The following is a 19272-nucleotide window of genomic DNA, read 5'->3' as shown; positions in this document are numbered from 1 at the left end:
CACTTACCCATAGGCATCCCACACATTTCTACTCGCAGAGGAGTCCCACAGAGTTCGGTGGTGTTGAGGCAGGGACTGACAAAGACCTCCACCCGAAACCCTGCAGCTGAATCACCTAATTGAGAAGACGGGGGTGCTTCTCAAATCCCACCCACCTCCCGAGGAGGTGCCCAGAAAAAGATCCCTGTTCTTCTATCTGATCAATAACTGGAGATAAAAGCAAAGTCCCCTCCCCCGGGTCAAAACTGGGTTTGGCCCAACTGGGCACATTCCAGAGGATTTTGGACTACAGCTCCTATCATCCACAGCCAGCACGGCCTTCATCAGCTGCAGAAAATCTTTTGCCAGTTCGGTTCTTTGATGGGACAGGAAGGGCCGTTAGAACGCTTAGCAAGGCTAGGCTGGAGAACCTTGGCAACTTTGCTTCGCTCAATTTGAATGCTGGCCCTTGCTGGCAAACAGAGCCTTTCTGATACGATAAAAAAGAGATAAATTACCAACATGTCCACGTTTGTAACTCTCAAGAATTCTACCCTTCTAAGATTCCACTCCTCAGCAAAGACATATTTTCCCCCCAGAGCACAGATAACCAGAAATGTGATTTATTTCATATATACAAAACTGAGGCCGGCCCTTCCCTCTCAAGCTGACCTAGCCTGCAGGGCTTCTGTTATGAGGGAAAAGAGCAGCATCGACTGTCAGGGAGAGAGAGAGGCAGACTTTTAAAACAAATGCTCAAATCACTAAATAAATAAAGCCATGATTTCTCAGAGGAGAGGAAATCCTGTCACCGTTTGCACGGGGCACAATCAGAGACGCTATTAATTATCTCCTTCTGTTGGACAAAGAATCTGAATTACCACCATCACGCCTCCAGAGAGAGGAGGCAGCTGAGACCACACAGCGCGAGGGTGGCTGATGGGTTTCCTTGGCTTGCACCCAGGTGGCCCTGAGCCAGCTGCATGGGGGACCCAGGGCGCCCCCAGGAGGGGGGGCGAGAAACCACTTCTGAGTCGACTGAGAAAACCCTAGGAGGGCCACCATTAGGTCGTAAATCATCATCATCATCACTAAATCTGATACTAGAAACAGATTAAAGGCAAACTGGAATGGTAACCACCAGACTTTAAAATAGCATTCCCCCCCACCAGTTTGACAGCAAATGTTAGCACCATCTGTTTCCAAAACCACAGACATCTGGTTTGTGGCGCAGTGGTTAAAACGCTGTACTGCAAGCTAAAACTGTGCTCACGACTTGGGGTTCAAATCCCAGGTAGCCGGCTCAAGGTTGACTCAGCCTTCCATCCTTCCGAGGTCGGTAAAATGAGTACCCAGCTTGCTGGGGGGGCAATGTGTAGCCTGTATAATTAAAAATTGTAAACCGCCCGGAGAGTGCTTCTAGCGCTATGGGGCGGTATATAAATCCAATAAATAAATAAATAAATAAATTAAAGAAGGTGTGGGAGGGATGCAGGGGGAAAAACCTCCTATATTCCCATTAATGTTGAGGAGGTGCAGGATTTCGGTGGGCATTGGTTAAGACAAGTGGGCGACTCAAGGCAAAAATCTCATGTTTTTTCTTTTCTTTCGAAGAAGGCACAGAACAGGCTGTATTTCCTGAGAATGCTCGGCAAGTTAAATTTATCTCAGCATTTACTTCTGTCATACTATCGTAGCACCATTGAGAGTGTCCTAACCTATGGCATTCTGGCATGGTTTGGGAGTAACTCTGTAGCGGACAAAAAACCTCTACAGAGAACCATTAAAATTGCCCAGAATATCATCGGGCTCCAGCTACCAAACTTGGATGACATCTTCACATCCCGCTGTCTAAGGAAGTCACACAACATCCTGAGAGACTCTTCCCATCCTGCTTATAACTTTTTTGAACTGTTACCATCTGGCAGGAGATATAGAACAATTAAGACTCGGACCACACGTTTTCTCAATAGTTTTTATCCCAGAGCTATAATTGCAATTAATAATGAGCTTAAAGACCACCAGTAGTGAATAATTAGTTGGACTGTGTTACTTGGCCTGCGGTGTAGATGTTTGTATTTTTAGTGGGGGATTTTTTAGTGGGTGAGGAGTGTTTAGGGAATTTTATCTGTGTGCATGTGTCTGGTCTCTGGGTGTCTGTGAATTTCGTTGTATGTGTATACTGTGTATATACTTACAATGACAATAAATTATTATTATTATTATTATTATTATTATTATTATTATTATTATTATTATTATTATTATTATTATTATTATTATTATTATTATTATTATTATTATTTTTCCTGGAGGTTTGGAAGGCGGGACCCTCTGATTATTCTGTCCCTCGCCCCAAAAGAGTCACTCCAAATTCACAAATTGCAACACACACACACACACACACACACACACACACACACATACACACACACACACACACACACACACACACACACACACACACACAAAAGGCCATGCTCTGATGTCTTCTGATCTCCCTCTTGCAGTCCTCCTGAAGCTTCCCTCAAGGCCCCTTAAATGGCCCCTTCTAGGAACTGGGAAGTCACTTGATTCAGAGGACGCACAAAGCGAGGTTTTGATGGCCCACAGAAGCAGGGTGTGGTTTTCTTTTCGGAGGGGGCGGGAGAACTGATCTTGTCCCCCACACACACCCTCAGGGGGATCAAGCTTGTGTTGCCTCCAGAACTACCTGGAGAAGAACTTCCTGGTTCAGTTGGAAATGGGATCCGAGCCTTTTCCCTGTTCCAGTGATTTATTTCAGTTTCGACCTGACTCATTCTGTGCAAGGAGCCCGGATACAGTAATAGGCGTTGCTCAACCTCTCCACCTGCCTTCAGAGCCAAACACTTTTTTTAAAAAATTCATTTCCAAAGGAACAGTTCTATACACCCCTCCTAGGAAAGCAAACTTTCCTGTCCCGACTTTGGCACCGAACAGAGAAAAGAAATAAAAATGCAATAAATACGGCCATTGGCTTGCTCTGCGAACCGGGCGAAAGAGAGATAACACGCTCAGGAAACAACGTATTCCTGACCAGTAAATAAAGGTTTAACCCTCATTCGCTTTTTGAAAAGCAGTCTCTTGTAATTACAGTAGAAAACCCTGAAAACTTAATAATAAATTGTTTAAAAAGTAACTCTTCCTTATCCGGTTTCACAACAGTAATCTAAACAAATTACTTTGTGTCCACCCTGCCCGAAAATGACGGCCTTCCCCCATCCCTCCCCTCCAGGTGCAATGGGTGACAACTCCCATCATCCACCAGCCAAAATGGCCAAATAGTCACAAAAACCCAACTTTCTGGTGAAATAATCCCGGGCCATCTTTGCTGGCTGCACAAAATGAGCCACTTTGGATCTTCTATCTCATTTTAATTTCGTTCCAAAGCATGTTTTTGCAGGATATAAATGTTACAGAGAAATCCCAAAGTTCTGATGGCCCTCGTCGCCTCCATCCGAGTGGACTCTAAATGTGAGGGGAGGCACTTCCGTCTCCTATCCATGCCACCTGGGCTTCTGGATAAATGAAACCAAGAGGAGGGTAGAGAGGTCTCGGGGGGGGTATTCCAAAGCGGCTACCCTCATGGTGCACCCCAAGTTCCAGTTGTGACACTCAGAAAGGCCCTTCAGTTGGGCCCCACCGCCGACCTCCGCAGGTCAACCCCCGTTTCCTCCAGAAACTTGGCAAGCGGTGATGCGTCTGCTCAGGGACAGGCCTGGCTCCAGGCTGAGTGTGTAATGTCTTCTTCCTCGGCCGGGATAATGGCTTGACCTTCTTTTGTGCAATCAATGAACATCCCATCTGCAAAGTGGGTTGCCCCGCCGGCCGTTGGTGTCTGGCAAAGGGCGAAGGTTCACCGTCGAAACTCCAGACAGGAAGAAGGAAGTGCAAGTGGGTCAGAAAGGCCCCCCTCACGGCCAAGCAGATATTTCAGGAGCGATCAAACGAGGGGCGGAAGGCAGCCGCTGGCTTTCACTCTTTCTGCCCAACAACAATCACTCAAAGGTAGATTGCCCTGAGCTGGGGGGGGGGGCGTCTGGTTTAGGTTCTTCCCTTCTGTTCATTTGTCTTATCCCTTTTCAGAGAGCATTTAAACCAAGCAATGTAAGGGTGAGTGTCACGGAATCGGGAAACTGTTGTCCCCCATGAATGTTGACACTCCGTTTGACCCCGGATCCATCAGGGCTTTTTCAGCCTGGCCTACCTGGCAGGTCTCTAGGAGGATAAAGCCGAGAAGAGGAGAACAGTGCCTGCCATTCTGAGCTCACTGCCTTGAGTTGGCATTTACGGCAATGGTTCCATCAACAAATAACAAACCCATCTGGATACCTAAATGATGGACATTAAGGTTGCGATTTGAAATACCTTTCTTTTTCCCCTTTTCGTAGAGGGGGGCCAGGAAAACAGATGATTATTTAGATTTTTAGACACTCGGGGGGAGGGGTTGTCTGGGAAGGCAGCTTCAATCCAGGTTTCACTTTATGTTTGAGATTCTTACCCACGGTTAAGACAGCAAACCCCGGCTGTTTTGCTAATACCGATGAATGTTTAAACCAGCACCAAGCTGACCAAGGGCAGTTTGTGCTAACCATGGTTAAGCACAGCGCCTGTATGAGAGTGGCTGAAGGTAGCTTAGGCTAACCACAGTTAAGCATCCTATCTCAACCAGAGCCACCAAAGATCAGTGGCCCCTCCACCCACAGCAGGGCCAACGGGGTCAGCCACAGAGCCTGCTCCGGGGCCACAGAGGACACCAAACATGAACCACGGTGGAACGTCTGACCTGCACTGGGGCCACCAAGGATGGAAGAGCGGAGAGGGCGATCTAGGGACCCAGGGGCTGCGCAGAGCCCACCGGACTCACCAGCTTCTGAAACAGGTGCCTGACCACCACGCCGCTGTCCCAGTTCTGGATCTGGGGCCACAAGCTGTCATAAAACTCCTTGTGGATTTCGTAGATGTCCTGGATCTTGTAGAAAATGGTCTCGATCTGCTGGATGGTGAGGACCGGCTGGGAGGTGGTGGCTGTCGCCTTCAGGGGCTTCATCGGCTGCAGAGGACAGGAGGAGACAGATGGAGCCCTCTGGCCCTGGGACTTTTAAGAAACACAACTTTATATTTTTTGGACTCGCAGACAGAGGACTGGAAAATACAGCCACCCGTCGGCCGACAAATGTTGGAAACTGTTTTCTACTGAATTTAGGGTGTCTTGCCTTCATCATCATCATCATTATCTTCTGCTGCTGTCTGGACCGGATTACCGCCACCCCCTTTCTTTTAAAAACCAGAAATCATGAGAAAGATCATAAGGTCACTTCTCCCTTTCTCTCTTTTTAAATGTTGTTTCAGGCCTCAAACAGGTACAGGAATAAAATAACCTTCCCTTGGAGGATCCCACCTGCTGGAAGCTTCTAGGTGCTTCTCCTTTGTGAGTTGAATTCCCACCCCCAATCATCATTACCAGTGGGCTGCCGATGGCCCAGAGACGGTTCAGTTTCTACCTCCCATCTAGCGATCCGTGTCTCTTATAACTGATGATGGAAGAGCCCCCCTGGCCCACCTGTGGCCTTACTCTTTCAACACACAGCACCAGGGTAGGAACGTCACAACATCTGAATGCAATATATAAAAAGCCTGAGGTGGGTGGATAGGACTTGTTGGGGCCCAGAACTCCCATAATTCTGCAACCATGCATTTTACCAGCAACAAATAACAATGTATGCTTGTGATCAAGTCCGGTCTAATGCAAATTTGGGGTGGGGGGTCGGTTTTGTCGTCCATGGCCAACTCAGACCCGTCAGCCTTGCAAAAGATCTGCTCCCGGACGGAGCTGAAAAAGGGCCAGAAAGGGTTGGTCAAGAGGGTATGAGATCCTTGGCTGACAACCTCTGTCTCTCTGCGCTCTCTCTCCCCCCCTCCAGCTTTGCCACCTGGCCTTCAAATGCCTTTCCTAGGAATGGGGTTATTCAGAAATCGAATTCACGCAGAAATGATGGGAGACCGGTTTCCCAGGCTGCCCCCTCCCCTTCCCAAAAAGCAAGGTGATACCAGATTTTGACCGCCAGGTGGAGCAACCCACCCCATAATATGCAATACCAGATGCCCACAAGAATGGACAAGTGAGTTATTCAACCAAGAAAGAAAGGAGGGGAGAAAAGTAACTTCTCTAGAAGACAACTCTTAGGATCTCCTGGCAAGTGTGGGCATTCTGGGAAGTGTCGTCCAAAAACCTGGTTTCTCCCAGGGTATCCAAGGATAACCAGACTCTTTTTAATTCTTGCTTAAGTCATTTGCTCAAGAAACCTGGACGCTCTGAAATGCAGGATGCCCAGGAAACGGGCTCTAAGCCAGAGGCCAGAATCCTGCAGGGGATTTGCGCCGTCATAAGCGTCACTAGTGTAAATCTCAGGCGCAAACAATCACAAATTGAAGAGCCGATGCTCCCATTCCGGGTCACAATAGGATGCTGGACATAAGTGGCGCATTTATGTACAGCCGTAATTACCAACGTTTGGGGGCAGAACTCAGGAGAGGCGAGTTCAAGTCCCCATAGATGAAATAATATCCATTGGCTGACTTCGAGCCCGTCATTCTCTCCCACCTCTAAACAAACAAACAAACAAACAAACAAATAAATGATTCCAGGGAGTTTGGACACATAGAAAAACAGCAACCAGTCTAATCCCAGTGATCCCAAGTGTTTTTTTAAAAAAATCCAATTTTGTTGGCACTTAATTCCCAAGCAGCTTAAAGTATATGCACAGCCTCGTTTATAGCAATATCCATTGGCCACGTCACGTGTCTTAAGCTCTCATCTTATACAAGAGCCAAAGATCCCCGTCAAATAGACCAATTTGACCAACAAATGTAATTTCCCCGTAAATCGCCGGGATAACAAAATCCTAGAACAGCCTGTGTTCAAGAAGTCTGATTTCCTCTTGTGTGGCTTTAACACCATTATTGCGGTTTAGACATACAGTTTATACTTACAAATGAACTGCAGTGCAAATGACAATGGTTGTAATGGATGTCCCTGATGCAAACACAGACCTTTTTATACAGGATAATTACAGCAATGGGTTTATTCTCAGAGGTGATGCGGGGGAGGGGGAGAAATTACAGGTTTTACTTTTCTGAAAAGATTACAGACAGCAAGCTGGAAAACACCTCTCTGCATGACATTTTTGAGCCAACGTGGGCAATTCCCTTTCGAGGGCTGAATTCGAGTCACAGACATTCCCGGAGGTCATGTGCCCGGGGATGGGTGGGTGGGGGTGGTGGTCAGGGTTTTACTTTTAAGCTCCTACAGCTGGTAACCAAAGCCCTGAGGAAGCAGCTCAGCCTTTTAGAAAAGAGAAAATCCCTCAGAAAAGGTTGGAAGGGTTGGATTTGGCTTGAAGGCCTGATTTGACCCAGGGCGTCCGGTTACCCAACCCTGCTGCACAGAAACCGTGCCTGCTGGGGAGGAGGGAACAATGAACATATCTTTATGCTTTAAGTGTCTCCCCTCTTCCCGGTGACAGGCACGGCCACTGTTCATGCGCACGTCTCGTAAGTTAACGGCAACTTTCCCGCTCACATGCCTCTCCAGCAAGCATGTGGGAAAATACTTCCCAGGCACTGGTCAACAGCACCCTACTCAGAGATCAGCCATATATAACTCAGCAAGCAGCTTTCCTTTGTCCCGTTATGTGCCCTTCCCACACAGCCTGGTATGTTGCGATTTTCTGCACACCTGCACTTTATAGGTCCGCTTTTTCGGAAATCAAACATTATTTCTAGTTGAACTTGGTTTGTAAATAAAATAACAAAAAGTAAAAAAAGAAGAAGGAGACAGCACCCCGGCTCAAATTCCAGCCACTTACCGCAGCACCCGGTCCATCTGCAGGGGTGGGGGAAACGCTCTCCGATCCGTCCCTGTTGTCGCCGGCGCTGCCCCCCTCTGGATTGCGGGCACCGAGGTGGGGGGACATAGTGGCTGATTCGTCAATGTAAGGCATGGTCTCTGAGCCGCCGGGGGGAACTTTGGGCTCCTCGTTGCCCTCGGCATCATATTCCTCGGTGCCGTAGTTGAAATCTGTCCAAAGAAAAATGGGGAAGCCTGGTCAGTGTGGGCTGCAAGCCCAAGTGAAGGCAGCAAATCCCCAGTGGGTTTTAGTCCGAACGCTGAAAGAGCAATCCGAGATGTCAGACTTGTTTTTTGCAGATAGGGTGCAGCAACGTGGACGGTTCTTGTTTTTTGTTTTAAATTTAGACCAAACCCTGGAGCAGAGCCATCGCCTCCTGCAAAATCAACGTCGCCTGCTCGGAAGTCAATACAGATTCTTTCAAATTTGCCACCCTGAGCCCAAAGGCGAGAGCCAAACAGAAGCCCATTTTGGGTGACGGTCAGGCTGAAGAAGGGGCGAGTGAAGAACTTTGCATGCTTTACTTTCTGAAAGCCCTTCCCCAGGACTTCTGCCTGAGTGAGGAAGACCAGCTGCATCTCATCCTTTTCCCTGAGCTGCTGGCTTTCTACAAGCAAGGAATGCCTTGTCCGTAATTTATAGCCACAAAACCACAGGTATACTGTAATTGCCAACGTTGCTGGATCGAGGACCCAGGACACTCAGATTAAAGATATCACCGGGTCATCTTGGGCCAGATTGGAAGCAGAAGAGAACCACCCCTCCCACACCTTGAACTTGTGGGGAGGAAAGGTGGCATGGAAATCTAATAAATCAAGGACTCAGGAAGAGGCCTGCACACCCACACCCCGGAGGTGCACCGGCAGAGAGAGGCAAGCCCTGCGCATGGTTCGAGGCAGGGAGGTAACACGTGGGCACGTACCAACCGCCTGCCTTTCCTTCTCCCCCTCCGGGGGCACCATTCAACCCACTCCTCTCCCTGCTGCAAACCCATCTCCCGCCACCCACTCTGCACAGACTCAAACGCACGCACGTGTGCCTGCCGGTGCCTAACCCCTCCCCCGCCTCCCCCACCCTCATGGCTTGACACACTTCCCCACATTTCCCCCAATTAAGCACGCCTCCTTGAGTGCCGCTTCAAATCCCTCAATTACATGCGGCAGCTGGCTGGCTGGGTGCCCCCGATGCGCGTGGCAGAGCACCCTGGTGAATAACGGGGAGGAGGAGGAGGAGGAAGAGGCGAAGGAGAGAGAGAAAGGGAGATCGCAGGACGGGGTCACGACTCTCTCTGAAAGACCCAGGTCCAAAACCCTCTGCTGGGGCTGCAGAGCTAAACAAGCCCCTTCATCATCCTCAGTTTGACTTACCTACCTCGCAGGGCTGTTGTGAAGATTAAGGAGCAAGGACCAGACCTGTGGACTCCACGTGGAGCTCAGGTCACCTGGCTTTAAAAGGCTTTTCCCGGCCCGATTAGCCACCCTCTGGCCCCTGGACTATTGATGGGGCGGAGGGAAGGTGCTGGACTATATGAGAGGGTCTGGCCTTGCCTGAACCGAGGCAGGGCTCCGAAACGCCAGAGGCAACTTTTTTTCCAAGTCTGGTGCTGTCTGTGCTGGGTCCCTTAGGGGCACGAGAGCAGCCGCCAGACTCTTCAGAGTGGGTCCTCTGGGCTCCTAATTTAAGCTGAAACTTAGAATCCTAGGATGGGAGGGTTCAAAGATGCACCTAAAGGTCATCTAGTCCAGCCTCCCCCCCCAACGGAGAGTTCCTTGGAGGAAAATACGGATTCCCTCAGCATCGGTGTCTCTCCTGCTCCTCCGTGTATCCCACAAACACCCCTGCGAGATAGACTAGGCTGAGAGAGATCACAGGTTTCAAGGCAGGAACCAGGATCTCACACCTCCTCGCCCTCTACTGTACTCTACCCACTAGGCTACTCTGTTCACAAAGGCCTTCCCAACCAGATCACAAGATGCTCAAAAGACTTGTGCCGGGGAGGGGGGGTTTGAGGCGTGGACACGAACCAGCCAGCTGCTCCTCATTTCCAGAAATTATTATTTTTTCATTGAGCGGCCACCTGTTTCTAACTCACTAGCCACCGGTTTCTTATTTCAAAGAGGAGCTCCTTGATTAGTAGCCCACCCGCTGCGGTACTTCATTCGGCAGCTGCTCCCGCCTTATTTTGAGGAACACATCCTTATTTAGTAGCCACCGGCTCCTAATTTAGTAGCCACGCGCCCTGTCCCTTATTGAGTGGCCACCTGCCCAACCGTTTCAAACAAGGACCAGGGAGGGAGGTGGGCTACGATTATCTCTCCCAGCTGGCCCCCTGGCCAAAAGGACTTCCATCAGCAGGAGTGCCCCTGTTCTGGGGACTTCCACGGGGCTCAGTTTGCAATCCCCCCCAACCCAGGATGCCAAGTCCACCTAACCCCACATCGCCAAGAAGAAAAGAGAAGAGAAAAAACAGCCAGCGGTGCCAACCAGGAAGGCGAGCATCTCGAGCATTCTCCCCCCCAAAAGATCGAGCAGAGAATCAAACCCTAATCCCATCTCCACACACACACCCCACATACACAAACAAATAAATAGATAAATAAAAAGGGAAGGTCCCGGCAGGGAAGACCTACTGCTGTAGATCCAGGAGAGGCGAGGCAGACCCGGCTGGCTCAGGGGCTCCATCGGGAGAAGGGAAGAAGGAGGGAAAAGCCTTCAGACCTCCCAGCCGCCCAGCATTTCAAAACGAAGAGAGGATGGGGAAGGAAGGGGCTTTTGGGGAGGGGGGCGAGAGGGAGGGGGGGTCAGAAATCAGGAGGCCAATTTGGAGTCTGGATCCTCCAATGTCAGCCTGGACGGGGCGAGGGGGGAGAGAAAGAGAGTAGGGCAAGGATGGGAGAAGCCCCCCACCCACCCACCCAAAAGGAGCCGGGCTGTGATGACAGGCGGGCGGCACCGGGAGAGAGGAGTACACGCCAGCCCTGCCGGGAGGGATGTCTGGGGCTGGCAGAGTCGGCGGGGGGGGGGAGCTTACTTCCAAAGCGTGCTTGTCTGGGGGGGGGATGAGAAGGCGAGGAGGAGCTGCCCACCAATGGCGAAGAAGGCGAAGAAGACACCTTCTGTCCCGCCTCCTCTTCCGCCACCTCCTCCTCTTTTGCCTGACAGAAAGGGGGGGGGATAATGATTATGCCACAGTGAAGAGGGGACCCCCCTCTTCCCCCCCCCATGGATGGCATGGGGGGAAGAGAGAAGATGAGTCTCCCGTGCCCTGCAACGGATCTCTGAGGACGAGCGGGGGTTGGGGGGCAAGGAAAGCCGCGATCACGCCCCGTGCAGGACGGCGGCCACGCTCCCCTCCTGCACCCCGAGAAGTCCCCATGCTCTCCTGGGCCTCAAAAAGTGCCACCCCCCGAGCTCTCTTACTTTTGCTAGGCTCCCTCCTGAGGGCTAGAAGCATGGCTTGCCTGGAGCCCAGTGGGGAAGCCCCCCCTCTTTGCACGCGGAAGGGAGGACCCCACACACGGTGAACACGAGGTCATCTGTCACCTTCCTTGCTACAGAAGCCCCCACCCAGCCAACTTCATGGACCAGCCGCCTCCGGACAAGCCAAGGGCAAGGGATAATGGGAAATGTAGTCCCAAAGCCTGTCCAGAGCAAAAAAGGCTCTCCCTCCTCCTCCCTCCCCCCCAATGAACTTCTGAGGATTACAACAGCCGACGTGGCCTCTGTCACTGACAGATTCTGTGGGTTTTAGTTACCTAAAAATGCAACTTTTAAAAAACTTGCCATTTGCTCCCAAAATCTCAGTTACCAGCTGGTCCAGACAGGCTGTTCGCCCACTGAAGCCGAGATGATTTCCAACTGAGTTTGGAAAATTACTTTTTAAAAGTCATTAACTGCCTTTATAAAACACACACAAGGCCCCACAAATGCAGACGGTTATAATTACTTTGACAGCTGACAAAGTAACTCTGTCTCTTCTTGCTGATTCAAAACGTACTCTGTTATATTTAGTTAATTCTTCCCCTACGCCCATAAATGCAACAAGCCACTAGTGTGTAGTACAACATGGGATTTGAGAAACAAGGCTACACACTTCTTGTAACGGTGATGATGAGTTAATTAAGAGTTACACCCGAAAACGGTGTCCTATCTTCAGCTGCAATCATCATGTAACTTGGTTACATCTGCTGCAAAAAGGAAGTAATTACAAGGGAGGTTTTTATTTCTGACATGTTATTTCAAACTCTGCTCTGGAGTAAGGCCTGTGGAACTCAGCAAGACTTGACCACTGCATGGAAAAGTACACGGCTGGATAAATCCATATGGGACAAGCGAGGGGTGACACCACAATTTTGTGGTCTTTTAAGAAGCTCCAAATCTCAGGATCTGACAAAATGCAAGGAGGCCCTTTCAGAACCCAGGAATAAATAGCTTATTCTGCTATAACACTTAATTTCTGATTTCAGCTCAGCGCCTATCATAAAGCCATTGACTGGTGATGGGCGGTAAGCTTTTTGCTTTGTTTGAATAGCTCCCGGCCCACATTTTGGGTGCAGAATGGCCTGAGTTCAAATTCTGAATAACAGAGGGCGTGAGGAGTAAGGGGGGGGGGGGAAATAAGCCAAACATCCATCCAGAACAGACAAGATAAAGAAATACAAATGCTGGAAGTTCTTGGGAGGCAATTTCTGGTTTTCCATACAATAGCTCTCGGAGGAGAGACAGTCACATGTGGAACCACACCTTTAAAATCAAAGATTTGTTCCAAAACATGAGGACTAGAATCTTTCTCTGCAAAATTCTAGAATACTGGTGTTGGACAAAGCCCTAGGTTTTACCTCCGATTAGAAAGGGACTGGGGAAGAGGGGATGGGGGAAGACCCTTCCCCACCTAAAACCCTGCAGTGACAGAGTTATCTTTGGGTTCATGAGGACTAGAACCTTATTTTGCCAAAAGCGATATAGCAGTGCTGCTGCTTGGTAGACCAAAAAGTTCCAGGTTCAAACTCTGGCCCCTCCAGATTCAAAAAAGGGCTTGATGGGGGGGGGACTCATTCTTTCGTCAAAATGTCGGAAGATGCTGCCGATCCAAGCCGTGAATAGAGGCAAAAGATCTCTGTGCCGTAATACGAAGGGGTTCTTCCATCTCCTCATTGTTCTTCTCTTTCTTCTCTAGGCAGGCAGAAGCCAAGGCCACGAGGAAGGAGAACGTGGGGGGCACCCTCCCTCCATCTTCCTTCTGCTCGACCCCCCACCGCCCTCTCCTCGCTTTGTTTTAACATTTAGCCAAAGGAAACGCGGAGGACATCAACCCCAATATGTCAGCGAGCCAGCCAAGCGGAGAAGCGGCCCTCGCTGAGTACTGCCAACTGGTCCGTCCCTGGGGGTCATCGTGGCGGCACAGCAGGCGGCCACCCTTCCTCCCTCCCGCCTAATCCTCTCGACTTCCCACCCACTCCTTTGCCCCCTCAGCTAACATCGCAGGCAACACCACCCATCGACCAAACAGCGCGAGGACGGAACGGTGCGGCAGGAGGAGAGCATGGCGCATACTCCGGGCTGCCAGCCGGATGAACAAGGGGGATCCGAGAGCAAATCAAGCCTGAACTCTATTCTCGACGCTGAACCTGTCCTGCTTTGGGCACATCTTCAGAAGGCAGGAGGCTCTGGAAAAGAAGACCATCACGCTGGGAAAGGTGGAAGGAAGCAGGGAAAGAGGGAGACCCAATACGAGATGGATGGACTCTCTAAAGGAAGCCACAGGCTTACGTTTGCAAGAACCGGACACGACATTCTGGAGATGGCTTATCCAAGGGGTCTCTATAAATCGGAAGCAATGAGACAGCACATAATAACAAACCAAACACATATTTCTGCCCCCCCCCTTCAAGCCATCAGCAGTTCGAGTTCTAAGCGCGCAAGATGCCTGGGAGAAGACATACTTCATCAGCTACAACTCCCATAACCCCCCCCCCCCCAAGCACAGCTGGCTGGCCATTCTTGGATTTCTACTTTAAAAAAAAAAAGACTTTCCACACTTTTGCTCCTTTCCCCCCAAATGAACCCTAAAGGATTGTTCACACAACTCAGGCTACCCTGATGCTAATCAACTCAATTTAATTATATAAAAAACCCAAACTGAACCCACAGTTGTATTATTATTATGGTTATCATCGTGATCACGATCTTACACCCTACCCCTTCTCGTGAAGCAAGGCCTGGGAGTATCTAGGATTTAAATGGGTGGGTTTTTCCCCTCGAAAACCTCTTCCCGTCGGCTTGCAACACAATTGTCCTCACTGGGTTTTCTACTCAGATTTCAAATCCGATTTGCAACTGTTTTAATCCGACAAATAAATTAAATCCTAACAGGAGGGGACGTGAGAAACAACTAGACAAACAGATAAACAGATAGAGAGATTAATGAGTAAGCAAGCAAGCAAACCACCAAATCACCAAACTTCCCAGGTCATCTCGATACAAACCTATTGTGAAGAATCTCAAGACTACAGATTACAGTAAATGCAATACCAACCACGGTGTGTCTTGTGCGTGGCACCCTGCACCGTTACTATAAAAACCACCAAGAGGTTTGTAGCTTCTTCATTCGGCACATGATCTCCTGGACGGGAGCCCAGTCTTTTTCGGATCCACGGCTCCCTGCCTAAAATCCCAAATTCCAAGTATCTTGGATCTCAAACGGCAGAAACCAAAACCCTGCATGATGAGAATTTAGGGAACCAGCAAGCGGACAAAAAGACACACAGACCTGTCATGCCAGATGTTGTCAGAAAAGGGTGGAAGACTGGGGGGGGGAATACACTAACCCCCAGCTGACTAATTTCATCCCCCCAGGGCCAAAAACTCAACCCCCCCACTTAGCTCTCTCTCCCCCACCCCAGTGCGCAGCCCCCTCCCCGTTCACTCCCTTGTTCTCCGGCCCCCGTGACTCACGAGGGAAGGGGGCGGTGAGTCACGAACAGAAGGTGGGAAACTGAGGATGAGCGGAGGAGAGAACACACCAAAATTAGCCCCGGGATTACGTGCCAGTGAAAAGAACAAGTGGCCTCGCTTGGATCAGCAAACGAAGCCTCGCTGATCCTTGCTTAGCGCAAACCAGGGACGGCCGCCCAAACCGCCCAGCGGCTAGGACGGTGCAAGGTGCCCACGTGGGTGATGGATCTGGCAACCCCACTGGTGCGTCGTGGCACGGAAGGGGGGGAACCTGGGCAGGGAAAGCCACACACATCACCTTGAAAGAACACCAGGCCGCAGTGAAGGGAGTGCTTTGCCTGTATACAGGAGGTCCTGGGTTCGAATTTGTAACACCTCTCTCTCTGGACAGAACTGGAGAAAGACACACACCTTCCACACTGCCCCCCCCAAGGTGTGGAAAGCAGCCACTGCCAGGCAGTGCAGACAAAACAGAGTCACATTGAGATGGGGGGATTTTTTTTAATGGCCCACCGTGCTTTAGAAAGCTTCAGGTCCACAGCCAGCCATTCTGAGGCACCTTGACTTGTTTTATATGCAGTGAGAGCTTTTTATTTTGAAACCCAGAAATAGATTTTAGGACAAGCCACTGCCCTGCTCGTTTCAAGTGTGTGACACCCAGGCCAGCCATGATCTCAGGGATGCTGGGGACGGTGCAGCAAAAATCCCTCTGTGCATGCTCAGAGGCTGGCCGGCCTGCTTTCACAACCCCGTCCCTTCCTGCATTGGTTGTAAGAAGAGCAAAGGAAGATTTTTTTTCAAGCGGGGAAGAACATCCCGGGCTGAAGACACACAGCTGATGGAGAAGAAAAACAAGCGCCATCATCAAGAAAAGCTCCTTTCCTCTCCCCCGTTTTGTGCCAGGCCTTCTCAAAACCCTCAGCATTTGTGGAGAGAATGAAAGGGACACACACAGAGAGAGAAACACCTTGCAAATTTTAGGATCCCTCTGAGTGCCCCATCCCAGCACCCGTTTTTTGGAGAGCCCTCCAGCGCCACCTTGCGATCAAAAGGGATCCACGCCATCCTTTGGGCAGGCAGGAGGTGGAGATGACCGAGACTACTCTACCCTTTGAATTTCTGCCTGCTCCCCAAAGGCGGAGCGGCTTCCTTTGTGCAAATCTGCCCTTCAGAAGTACGGTCCAGAAAAGTCCAGCTTGGGTTCCTGAGAGTGCTAAAGTGGTCTCTTTTTGTGTGGTCCGGCCCTCCTGCCCGTAAGGGGCCAACAGTTGCCTCCAACACTTGGGCCCGGGGGATACCCCGCCAGCCTGACTCCTTGACGGTCCCCTCCAGGAGAATCCAAACGCCTCTCTCCGGTGCAAGGGAAAGGGCTCGCTTCTTCCAGAGAAGTGACTTCCAGAGATCCTTGGGGTGGGTCTGAAATACCCGGGGGGGGGGGAAACATCTCCTATCAGCCCCTGCCCAGTGGAGAGTCAAACTCCCAACGTCTGACTAACTTGCTATGAGTGAAAGAATAGCTCCTTGGGGTTTTGGGATGGGCACAGAGGGTGTGCAATGAGATGAAGCTGAATGGACCTCGAAACAGAAGTAGGGACTTCTTTTCAGTGGCAGTCTCCCGGTGCGGTCAATGTTTTCCCCGCGTTCTCCATATAGCTTTGCAACAGGATACGTGCCAAGATGTTCTGGCTATATACATTCTGACCGAGCCAGCGTCGAGTATAATTGTTTGAATATTACATTTGGAAGAGGAGGATACGGGTTGAGATCCCTGCACGGTCAAAAAGCTTGGTAAGTATCCCATAATATGGATGCTGGTTTTCGGTATCCATTTTTATTGATAGCAAAAGAACTTCCGACAAAACTATGTGAACTCCAGTGGGACCACATGCACACAAACACACACACACAAGCATACAGTCATGTACTTTTGAAAGCCACCAACGGCCCTTTTCAAAAGGAAGGCCAACTAGCAATATTTAAAATAACTTTAAAAAAAAAATAAAGATATGTCTCTACTATGATTTTGGTTACAAACATTTCCTGGACTCCCCTTTCAGAGACCACCCAACCGGGGTCTCTCACAACCTGGCCTGACCCAGGAATCCATTGCAAGAGTCCAAAGAATTTTGAGAAACGAGGGTTCTAAAGCAGAGACAAGGACTTTTCTGTCAACTTGTGTCCTTGTTTCCAACTTGGGACCAGTCAGGAAAACAAGGCAGGCCCTGCCATTTTTGGGTGCACGAGCAACATCTTTGTGATGCAATTCATCACCTTAATAAACTTCTGGTCTTTCTTTCTTTCTTTCTTTCTTTCTTTCTTTCTTTCTTTCTTTCTTTCTTAGTGCAGGGGCAACAGGCCCTGCCATTTTTGGGTGTAGGGCAACATCTTTGTGATGCAATTCATCACCTTTATATACTTCTGGTCTTTATTTATTTATTTATTTATTTATTTATGCCATTTTTGGAGTGCAGGGGCAACAGGCCCTGCCATTTTTGGGGTGTAGGGGCAACAGGACCCTGACCCCTCTTTGTGAGGTCATGTTGTGATGCAGCTCATCACCCTAATAAAACCTCTGGTCCAGGACAGCAGCCACCCATCTGGTGAGTGACAGGCGCTCAGTCAGCTGTCTTGATCCAGTGATGGCGAAGACCCGGCGCAAGGTCCCGGTTCCTCCCGGGAACATCTTGGTAGCCGCAGTCAGCTATCTCATCGTTTTTCTTCTTATCACTTTGATGACATTATGTGTGCAGTTTGTTCTCGTTTGGGAACTCCTGCAGAGTTTTACTTTCTTTTGGAACACCTTGGAATCCATGATGATCTTGGTTACAACCATCTATTTGGTGGGTCACCTGCTCTCTGGCATCGGTGGTGATCCAAGGATGGAGCAGACCCAGCGCAGGCTTCTGGTTACTCTCCTTGCAACCTTCATCAGATACCTCATCTTAACTCTCCTCGTCTTGTTCGTAACATTCTGTTACCAGATTGTTTTCCTCTTGAAGATCCTCCAGAGCTTCACTTTTATTCCAAACCTCTGCGACTCAATCAAGAGATGCTCCAGGCGCCTCTTTGAGGTCCGTCAAACGCCACCCCAGCTTTCCAGCGCCCAGGTGAAGGTAGGCTGTGGCTTTACTGTTATGGGTTTGCTTTCCATAAGTAAGCAAAATGCATAGAGATAGGAAGCGGATCTGGTGTCCGTTCTTGAGAAAAAGAGAATGGGAAAAAGGCAGGTTGCTTACCTGTAACCATGGTTCTTCGAGGGGACCTCTCTGAATGCACACGTAAGGGTTTACGCTGCGCCTGCGCTGACGTTCCCGGAGTATTCTAGAGCTAAAAGTAACAATTTTATAGGATGATCCCCCCATGAGGCACCCATGCTCCTCCCACCCAAGATTCCCCTGGTGAGCGTCTTACATCAATATGGTGGAGATCATGGTAATCTGAAGAATGATGGTACGATGAAGCCTAGATAAACATGAAAACTAGTCGAATAGGTTAGGAACGAGACATTAAAGTAGGAAGTTACTTTATCAGGAAAATTGAGTAACAGGTGGATCGGATCACAATCCGGCTATTTCGCGTGTTATGACAGCCCCTAGGAAGGCTGTTTGAAGTAAGTAATTTTGCATTTGAAGAGAAAATGGGCTCGAATGGCGGGCACTTGAGTGAATTTAGACTTATCCATCGACCATAGAGGAACAAAGCGTTGACATGGAGGACGGGTGGCACTGAGTCCTCTGAGAAGATGTGGGACCATAGAGTGAGACAAAAGTTATACTGGACCAGAATCATCTGGTTAATGGGCAACAGTAGCAGATATATAACATTTTAAAGTATCAATAGAAAGGCATTTTTTTATTATTTATTTATTTATTTATTTATTTATTTATTTATTTATTTATTTATTCATTCATTCATTCATTCATTCATTCATTCATTCATTCCATTTTTGAGGTACAGGGGCAACAGGCCCTGCCATTACTAGGTGTACGGGCAACATATTTGTGATGCACTTCATCATCTTAATAAACTTCTAGTCTTTATTTATTTATTTATGCCATTTTTGGGGTGCAGGAGCAACAGGCCCTGCCATTTTTGGGTGTAGGGGTAACATCTTTGTGATGCAATTCATCACCTTAATAAACTTCTGGCCTTTATTTATTTATTTATGCCATTTTTGGGGTGCAGGGGCAACAGGCCCTGCCATTTTTGGGTGTAGGGGTAACATCTTTGTGATGCAATTCATCACTTTAATAAACTTCTGGCCTTTATTTATTGATTGATGCCTTTTTTGGGGTGCAGGGGCAACAGGCCCTGCCATTTTGGGTGTAGGGGTAACATCTTTGTTATGCAGTTCATCACCTTAATAAACTTCTGGTCTTGATTGATTGATTGATTGATTGATTGATTG

At 49.2% G+C, this 19272-nt stretch overlaps 1 protein-coding gene across 5 annotated transcripts in view; it reads right to left on the bottom strand.

Moving 5' to 3' along the window:
• LOC140707408 (active breakpoint cluster region-related protein-like) overlaps positions 1-19272 on the bottom strand; it is a 122649-nt gene that overhangs the window by 51075 nt on the left and 52302 nt on the right. For 3 of the 5 annotated variants that reach the window (XM_078394370.1, XM_078394371.1, XM_078394372.1), the window contains 2 exons: positions 7869-8080; positions 4868-5053 (listed from right to left, as the gene is read on the bottom strand). In XM_078394370.1, the coding sequence (XP_078250496.1) occupies positions 4868-5053; positions 7869-8003 (321 nt within the window). In that variant the 5' untranslated portion in view covers positions 8004-8080. Of the gene's footprint in view, positions 1-4867; positions 5054-7868; positions 8081-10540; positions 10916-19272 lie in introns of those variants that run through there. The other 2 variants (XM_078394369.1, XR_013545681.1) reach the window with 2 other exon arrangements.

This window comes from Pogona vitticeps, chromosome 5 (genome assembly GCF_051106095.1).
Source record: "Pogona vitticeps strain Pit_001003342236 chromosome 5, PviZW2.1, whole genome shotgun sequence".
NCBI lineage: Eukaryota > Metazoa > Chordata > Lepidosauria > Squamata > Agamidae > Pogona > Pogona vitticeps.
The sequence above is the reverse complement of the archived record's forward strand: the minus strand, read 5'-3'. Positions and strand labels throughout refer to the sequence as shown.